At 39.6% G+C, this 10,019-nt stretch overlaps 1 protein-coding gene across 1 annotated transcript in view; it reads left to right on the top strand.

Annotated features, from left to right (window-relative positions):
• LOC118326997 (voltage-dependent T-type calcium channel subunit alpha-1I-like) overlaps window positions 1-10,019 on the top strand; it is a 156,525-nt gene that overhangs the window by 132,894 nt on the left and 13,612 nt on the right. Inside the window, exons 30-32 of the mRNA XM_035660162.1 lie at window positions 397-475; window positions 1,229-1,350; window positions 2,327-2,776. Of these exons, the coding sequence (XP_035516055.1) occupies window positions 397-475; window positions 1,229-1,350; window positions 2,327-2,776 (651 nt within the window). The remainder of the gene's footprint in view (window positions 1-396; window positions 476-1,228; window positions 1,351-2,326; window positions 2,777-10,019) is intronic.

Raw genomic sequence — 10,019 nt, 5'->3', positions numbered from 1 at the left:
CACAAATCTTATTTTCACAAATCTGAATGCATGTCCTTCAACAAAATAAATAAAAATATTCAACACCATAACTCAGGAACAGAACAATTGGTTGGACAATAAATTGGTGACACTTTTGACTTAAAGGTTAAAGGTCATTGTGGCCTTAAATACGTTTTTGCCATAATTGAAGTAGTTTTACTGCTTCATTCTGAAATTTAAACGGCACAGCGTATTGCCATCAGTACTATGTAAGTGACACTGGTGGGTATTTGAGTAGGAATGGCGTAACCACTGAATCAGTATCTATAAAATCTGGCCCAACATACCTAAATATAGAGGTACACCTGCTTAACTACAGTTAAAACAGGTATATGAGTCACATTTATTCATACAATATTTTTTTTTGTGTGACAGGTGGGAAACCTTGGTCTGCTCTTCATGTTGCTGTTTTTCATCTATGCAGCTCTGGGAGTGGAGCTGTTTGGAGAGCTTGGTAAGTCTGCTCTACCATCAAGTTGTTGCTAATCAAGTGATGAAAAACACTTTAATAACTGTTCCCAAAACAAGATATGACCTATTTCTTTTCAAATTATAGCCTTTTTAAAGCACTTTCTGTAATGAACACCATGTGGTTCATTAGTGTTGTGTTTGTTCAGTAACCATCAGGGCTGCCCTTCTGTCAGGCCACTCTGTTGTTTCTAAATTGGAAATTAGCTTTTCAGTTGTCAAATACATAAGAATTATCTATAGTATCACTTTGTGTTTATGTATCAAATTATGTTTTTTGACCAATCACAATTAAATGTTAATCGATTAATCCTGTCTTCATAACCTTCTCAAGATGAGAGAAAGTGGCAACTCCCATCTGTTATCTAATATATTTTAAATCCTATTCAACATACCATCTAGTGACAAATTTACACCTATTCTTGAATGACCATATATGTATTTGTCCAATCTGCCTCTGATGAAGTCATACTGATGTCAAAAAACAATGCTAACCAGTGTACTCCAGTCCTTTGTTCATCTATGTGAATTTTGTTTGCAAGATCTGGCTCATTTGTAATTCAGCAGTATGAAAAGAACAAAGGAAACTTTTTCACAACTATTCTGACCAAAGAAACCGATTTAAAGCTGTGAACTCTCAGGTAACCTTCATAAAGGTTTGACATTACAAAGGTTTTACTCTCCAAACCCTTCCCTTCCCTTCTCCCCCTCTTTCTTTTCTCATCATGTCTTCTGTCAGTGTGTAACGCCGACTACCCCTGCGAAGGAATGAGCCGACACGCCACCTTTGAAAACTTTGGGATGGCCTTCCTGACACTCTTCCAGGTTTCCACCGGCGACAACTGGAACGGCATCATGAAGGTACTTCAGTTTACAGTTGCATTTTGATGAGTTCATCTCACACTTATCTCTTGACATTTGTCACTTGGACTGGGCTATGTAATTGACTAAGCTGATCGGTTTTCACTTTCCTCTGTGTCACCTCATCTCCTACAGTGAAGACAGCACACATTGTCTGCAATAAGGGTCAATCAGACAGGGGGGAAGCCTAAAGCAGCTCTACTTGAAAGTCTAGACTTACATAGAAGCATATATTTTTGATCTGCCCAGAACTATTTTTCACCAATCAAAGCACAGACAGAAGCCGAGAAGCAGAATTATAATTGAAGGTCTTGAGTTCAGATTTCAGGATCAGACCATATTTAGGTAGGGGAAATGAGTGTGTAATGAGTGTGTCCTTTAGCAAAGACGGTGTTAAAAAAGTAAATGTGCACTCAACAAAATCCTTCTATGGCTGAATAAAGATTAAAATTTCCACTCTGAGTGTTTGATCCCGTCACTTCATTCCATCATCTCTCACTCTCTAATCACACCCAAGTACCTTGAGCTCTTAAAATTTGATCACAGCCCATTTCCAAGAGAAAGTTAATCAGTGCTGATTAGGCTCTCAGAAAGAATGACTGACTGTAGACGAAAGGAAGACAGACAGGAAAATTTGTCAGGCCTCTACCTTTCAACAAGCCAGATCATGAGAGTTGGCTGAGCTGTTTCAGAGCGATGAAACTGGCGATGTGACCGGCTGAGAGTATATTTATTGATCGCCACACCCTCTCCTCTAAAATACACCTCACGCAGACCTTACTGAAATGACCTAAACCAACATACAACACCTACCACTCTGCACTTTCATGGATTGCCAATTAAAATTTCCACCTTTACTCTTTCTGTCCTTCTCACTTAAATCTCACAATTCTTCCATTTCGTCCACCCTCTCCTCCTCTTCTTCTATCTGACCCTTTCTTCCACACTCCTAAACTCTCCCAATACCACCCACCAGGACACACTGAGGGAGTGCCCACCGGATGGTCCGGGAAACGACTACGGCTGCCACGCTGGACTACAGTTCATCTCCCCGATGTACTTTGTGTCCTTCGTGCTCACGGCTCAGTTTGTTCTGATAAACGTGGTGGTCGCTGTGCTCATGAAGCATCTGGACGATTCCAACAAGGAGGCACAGGAGGATGCTGAGATGGACGCCGAGATTGAGATGGAGCTGGCTCAGGGAGGCCTATGCTGCATGATGGGGGGCATCGGCGCCATCGCAGGGGCCACAGGTGGCGCTGCAAGTGGGGCCGGTGTGGGCGGAGGAGCGTCTGGTGCAATTACAGCGGGGACAGTCGGGGGTCCAATTGGTGGGGTTATGGCGCCGCTACGAGATATAGGAGGAGCTCATGTAACTCATGAGGGACACGCACACCATCGATGTCGGCTCTTCTCTCCTGCTCAGGTAATTGGACTTTCAGACATTCAAGAGAGTAATTACTACTGATACAGAGATAGGAGTTGGGCAATATAGTCCTCTTCTTTCTGTAGCTCGGCTACACTACTATTACTAACTATTTTATGAAAACACTTTTGTTTCCCCTAATCATGTTGATCGTGTGAATTTAGTTGAAATTAGTTTTCATTGTTATTTTACTTGACATTCACCTTCTTAGTTTTTCCATATTTAGATTAGTCAGTGAGCAGACATTTAACCTCCAAACTTGCCTGTCAAAGTATAAATTATCAACATGATGATCATCTAAATGTAAATCTCAAAATGTGTCCCATTATTAAGTTAAACGGGGAAACTTTAGTTGAAAAGGGAAACTTTATTTAGTTGTCAAGGTAATCATTTCAATGATTGTTAAGACTTCACATTGAAATAAATGCTGTTGAAGCAACTGTGATATGTAACTTGGATGTCTTTAAAAATATATATATTTTTCAACAAAAACTTAGCCTGGCATTGACCAGGCAATAATAATCAGGCTTTAAAAATATGCTAATGTTTCCTTTTTGAGACTGAGTAGCATTAACAAAACAGCAAGCATGGAAGCAAATGTTTTGCATATAATATACTGGAACACGTGGTTACATCCCTCATCATGGCCACTTCTCACCAGAAGCTAATCATGTGGGATCATGAGTGATGGGCTCTGAGGCTGCTGATCTCAACTGCAGACTCCCTGTAGCATTAAATCCTTTCTGAATTCAGATAGCAGTGCCAGGCCGATGAGTCATTCATTCAACAATATAATCACAAAATCACCAATCTAATCACTGACTGCACCGAGCCATTTCATGAGTTACAGTGTAGTACCACTTCAGTGGCAGCAGTAACCACAAGAGGTTTTGTTTTGTCCCTCAAGAGTTTGATCCAAAGTAACAACAGACGCTGCCGTCTCACCATAAGTGTGGAATCTAGAAAATAAGCCACTTACTGCTGAAATTTGAAAATGAATCAGCAACTATTTTGATTTATTAAAAATGCCAAATATTCAATGTTCCAAATGTAAAGATTTGCAGAGAAAACAAGCGATTTTCAGATGTCAACTTGGACTCCCAGAATTTATGATTAGCATTGATGTTTATATATTCATCTGAATTAATATTTTCTAATTGTCTCAAGTCTTTTTACCACTACTGACACATCTAGTACTGCATCTATTATTTCTTCAACAGCTTCCTTCCAGAAGCAAAACTTAAAGCTCATTGGTGTGAAATTCTTCTTTTCACTCTTTGGTAACATTGCTGTGAATAAAACTTAGCCTAAGAGCATACATTATGCAAATTGTCCCTATCAAGTGGAAGTTCTGTGAAGTAAAGAGAGTTTGGTGACTTGGAACACTAGTACAATCAAGGAAAAAGTGAGATAAGAATGCTAAAATATTATTGCATGAGGTCCAAAACGGGTTGTGGACATATTGTGATATGAAACAATACTAAACAATACTAAACTTCAATACATTTACCAACAGTTGGTGCTGCACTTCCAGCCAGGCTCTGTGGTTCTGCACAGCCTCTGGTGTTGTTTTTATTTATGAAATACTACAGCCCTATCTGTGCAAATACAACGTATTAATGACTTCTACACACATGCATACGAGCATGCTACGCATGACACCAAAACTTCTCCAGAAGACCCACGTGCAAGCACACATATGCAAAGATATTAAATGGCCGCTGTCTCCACCATTCTAAAAATACTATGAGTGTTGGCAGTGGCGACGGTGGCTCTCATTCTTCAGCTCCCTGATTGCTGCATCTCATACAGCAAGTCAGTACAAGCTACATTTATAATCACACTCACATAAAATTATAGCACCTGCAGATGAGAACAGGTATTTTTAGAAGTACGCTGGCTGAGGCAGAAAGAAAGAAAAAAACAAGTAAATAAACAAACAAAAGGCAGAAACAAAGGAGAGGTGGGGGGAAACAAGAGAAATCAGGAAATTGGGAGAGGCAAAATAGAACAAATATAAATGACAATTCAACAAAAGGAGAGAGCGAAAATAAGAGGAGAGCAAGTGACTCAGTGATTGCTGCAGCAAGTCAATGAGCAAGTGGCTGAATTAATGAGTTACAAACTGTGTTTGAGTCAGAGTGCCCGACTGCCTTGATGCAGCTCACTGACTGAATGATTATGGGGAGTGACTAAAGGTGTGTTTGCACCAAGTCTTCAGTGGAGTGTTTACTGTTTAATGTGTTTAGGCAGGTGACAGCAGTACCAAGTAAACTGCAAGGTGGCTCATTACAAATGACCCCGTAAACACAAACACTGATTAGTAGAAGTGAGGGAGCAGGGGGTTGGCATCTGATTGCCAGCTGTGCCTCACACCTAGAAAGCCCTAACAACAAAGAGGTAGTCTAGATTAATGGTCATTATTTCTTCATATGGTCTTCATTGTGTTTCATCTGCAGTCATCTCTGTTTCTACCTGATGAATGTCAGTCCAATATTCACTTTTCTTGGCCTAAGCCCTAAGGGAAATATATGGCTCTTCAGCTACTAAATGTCACATTATGCTCACCAGCTATTTGCTGCGACTGTCTGCCGTTTGGGCAAGTATCAGAGCCTTTTCACTGAAAACATCTGCCTGCTGAAACTGAAAACGAGTTGATGGAAGCGGTGAGAAGTTGTGGGCTGAAAAAAACAAAACAATGAGCTGAAAATTGCTGGAATGCCTCGTAGAGCTGACGGGTGAAATAACCCTCAGCTTTACGTATCCTTTCGGTCTGTTTTGGACAACTGATTTGATTTTCTTGCCTATAACTATGTTCTTATCAACCATCTCTTTCAGCTGCACCATGCAACGGTTTTGTATGTTTTTCTCAGGAGTTATAGATCAAAACAGAGATAAAACTAAACTAAAAAGAGAGTCAATATTGGACTATTTTTCGCAGGGCTGGCCCACGAAACTATGCGATTTGTATCATCAGTCGAGAAGACCCTGAGTCGACTCACTTTCCATCAATCGAATCTCTGCACTTTTGTTTTGTAGCTGTGTCAGTGTACACAGAGAGACAGCATGGCGGACTGTAAGCTTTACAAACCAACTGTAATGGAAGCGGAGAAGAGTGATAGTTAACAGAGGACAGTATGGCACCGAACAACGAGAGGCAGGGCAGCCTGACTCAAGTCTTTTGGTTGCTCCGGTGCTGACTTTCAGTAAACCTCTTTCAAAGCAGACGGTGGTACAACCTCGTCAGCTGCCGTTAACCAAGATTGACTCTTGAGCTGACGGCCCGGCAGGAGAGACGCTCTGTGGAGTGCTGGGATTTTATAACTATGAGCATGATGCACACTTTTACTTTCTCTGACTGTGCAGAAATCAGATGTTTTCACATCACAGATTACAAAGAAAGACATTAAAACATGAGAATAAACTGAATGAAAACAAAATCTGAATATCTTATAGATACTCAAAACACTGAGTGTAGTCCTTTCATGCCTCTGAACACCACAGGAGGGCGACTGTAACACACAAGCCCCTACATTGCCCCTGTGAACTCACTGATACTTTGTATAAGCGATCATTTCACATCCTTTTTGCTAATTGTTTGTGAACAAATGATAATCGTGGCTCTGCAGAAGCAATCATCATCGCACTGGCCTTTCCGTAGTCCATTAATGCCTGATAATGGACACCTCGTCTGGCATTATCCCTCACATGATATGTCAGTATTGTGTTTACAGCTTGTTTTTCTGCCTCCCAGTGGCTAAAAAATGAATTACTGTCACACAGTGTATGATTTTGTCTCCCTACCAACAACACCATCTGGCCGAGACTGAATTAGACTTAGCAAACGTTGTCTAATCTCTTGTCATACTATTATAACTATAATCGGCTCAGCAACCATGTGTGTCGGCTCACCCTTTTAGTCAAAGTTATCTGAACTCAAGTCCGACTCCTTTGGGGATTTTTATTTAGTCCTGGTATGTTTATAAATGTTCATGTGAACCTACTGAACCTAAGTAATCTTTTGTACTTTGGTTCAGATCAAAGGAAATTAATATTGTCATCCATTTTAAGGAATGGCATTGAATCAATGGGTGAGAAAGGAGGGAAGAGAGAACAGAGAGAGAGAGGCTGACTGTGGAAGGGTTGGAAGACACAGGACAGTGTGAGTGGGTGGCAGGCACCGCCACAGTCTAATTGTGCTTATAGCTCATTGTCTGTCAGCCTAGTGGTATTTTTAACCAGAAGAGGAGTAAAAAGAGAGATGAGAAAGAGGAAGAACTCTTCATGTGTCTTTTTGTATCCACTGTACTTTAAATCTCTATTCTGATTAGCCAGCAAATGGCCTTGTCAGGGTATAAGCACAGTGTTTGGCCTATTTTTGTGTGTGCATTCATACTGAGATTAAGGTGTTTTTTTTTTCCAGGGAACAGTTAGCCAACCAAACCAGAATCTAGACAAACATGGTGGTTGAAGGAAAATTAGTAAGAAAAAACAACCAGTAACACAATTAAGAAAGATAGAAAACTTTATTTAGAAGTACTTAAACATGCAGAAGTCCAACATAATGAATTATATATTGAATGTTAATATTAAAAATAGTAAAAAAAAAAAAGTTAAAAAAAAGATGACTTTTTTAAGTGTCATCAATTTGCCAACTTTTGAGACTTTTCATCACAGGGATAACAAAAAAGTTGAGACAATAAACTTCAAAAAGACAAGTCAAGCACTAATCAGAGCTATACCATATATCCTTATAGAGGCTGCTTCATCTTGAAAAAAATGTACAGCTGGAGAGGGCAAACAAGCCAATAGAACACAATGCTCATTATAACAACTCAACTCATTTCAGATGTATTACAGTAAACATAATCATCTCAGAATCTCTTTGCAAATAACTTAATTATAATATTTACAGAGTTTTTTTGGAGATTATTAAGACTCCCTGTGGTGATGAGTCAGCCTTTTTGAAATGAATGCACAGCTCATATGAGGATGTCCAAACTTCCTAATATAATCAATGCAGTGTTAAAATGTGAACTCCTTCCCTTTGTCTTGACTGTATTATGCGAATGATGAAGATGAAAGCTCATCTTTTAACTCCATACCTGCAGAATAGAAAACATCCATCCACATTTTGTAAAGCCTAATGTAAAAGAAAGGTGTAACACCTGGAATAAGTTCATTCTCAACAAATCATGTAGCAAAGCCTGACCAGTATATTCAGATAACTGTCAAGTGGTTCATGCTTTTGGAAACACTTTTTTTTATTACTGGTAATAATTAGTATGAAGTTTGCAGGGAATCAGAGTAAAAATACACGTTATAGTTTGGTAAAAAAATCTGCCTGGTCACTTTTAAAGTTTTTTTAAAAGCTTTTAAAATAATATTTGCGTTTTTAAATCAATTTTTATTGCCAAAGATTAAACAGGTTGTAACGAGTGTCAGACCTTACCTGTCTTTCTCAGTTGCCTGAGGTCAGATTGGTTGCTGATTAGATTTTCCACATAAATCCAAAGAATGCAACACCCATTCCCATGTGCCTTCTCTCTTCCACTTCACTACAGTGTCAACAGTGTGCAAATGCTAATGCTACCTTATAAATTAAGTTGTAACGTCTACATTCGACTGGCACCCTGTCAGCTAACTTCATCCGGACTCCTGGCACTGATCTGGCTGGCGTGCCGTTTGCAGGTTACTATGGCAGCTGGCGTTGCAGTGCCGCTGGCACCGGATATTCAGCATGACTGGGATGTAGCTGGCTGGCTAACCTTCTTAACTTTATCACTATAATATGGATGCTAAGTGGATATGTTATTTAGCTAAACTGGGATTGGTGTGGGTCAGGCGCAGGGATAGATGATGGGGTGAATTGTAAATGGCAAGCTAGTTAGTAACATGGACTCACTTGCTCCACAACAATGATTTCCAAACCATAAATGAAGTGCTGCATGCGAAAGGAAACTTTAATATAAAGTGCGATAGCAGGGCAGTTATGATAATACTAATAAACAATAACTAGACCTAAAAATCTTTTAACATTACAAGCATTAAAACTTTAATAAGTACCATTTATCATATCAAATCAATCTGCTGAGGAAGACTAAAGATTGTGGGATCCAGTCAGAATCTCCAGAACACCTTGAATCTTAATTATTTTTCTTCAACAGCATTTGTAATATAATTTTTTATTACCGTGCCTCCACCAAAGAGGTTGTGTTTTGGGTCCTGTTTGTTTGTTGTTAGCAGGACATTTAAAAAAAAAAACTGTTCAAACATTTCAAGGATATGTGCTGGAGAGTTAGGCCATGGGTCTGTAAACATTTCCTTTTGTCAAAATGTAAAACACAGAAGGTTAGTTGTACTACTCAGTGGACCATGATATTGATGTGGACTATTAGTAGGCAACCTCATTCTGTGGTAAAAGTTATGTTAGAGACTTGACCCTCATATTTTCAAAATGCTGAAGGGCTGACTTGGTGTTTACTATAACTTACAAATAAACAGTTAGATGTCTTCAAATTGAATATGGGGGAAAATACATAAATAATAAATTATTAAAAAAATGTCGGTAACATAGAGAGGACCCACAGTGTGGAGTTCAGAGTGAAAGAGAGCATTTCTGGGTGGGAGAAACCAGATGGCAGTGCATCAAACAGGGTCATGGGCACCATTTACCACAACCAAGGCCCCCAGCATAGCCAATCAATCAGGCTGCCTCACCCCTCACTGTGCATCTCCCGACCATTGAAACAATGTGTATGTGTGTGCGTATAGTGCATTAGTGGGTGCTGCCAAGGTCTGGCTATCGACTGTGGTTGCCCTCCTCACCTCACACCCTTCAGCAGTAACTCTCATGCAGAGAGAAAGAGCAGTAAAAGAGCAGGAACTGGAGGGAACAAGCAGTCGACATGGCAGCAGGAAAAGGTGGGCTGACATGGAAAAAATGCAAATTGTACGAGTTAAGAGAGAAAAAGAGAAGAGTTAACTGAGGAACCAGACTGACTGAGAAACTGCAAACAAAAACAGTAAGAGAAAGAGTCCTCTGCCTCTGTCGTGGGCCTCCACCTTCATGTTAATTAAATAGCTACAACTCAAATTATACCTGATGATGCAAGAACAAATGCAAAATTCTAAAATTTCTAAAATTTAAATCTAAAGTGATCAGTACAGAAATACAATACAAACATGAGGATCAGTGTGAAAGTATAATAGTGTTCCAACTTCAAATTAATTTTTCAGATTT

This window comes from Morone saxatilis, unplaced genomic scaffold (genome assembly GCF_004916995.1).
Source record: "Morone saxatilis isolate NCDOM2014 unplaced genomic scaffold, NCSU_SB_2.0 Contig17, whole genome shotgun sequence".
Taxonomy (NCBI): Eukaryota; Metazoa; Chordata; class Actinopteri; family Moronidae; genus Morone; species Morone saxatilis.
Note: the sequence above shows the minus strand (reverse complement) of the source record. Positions and strands in the feature narration are given on the sequence as shown.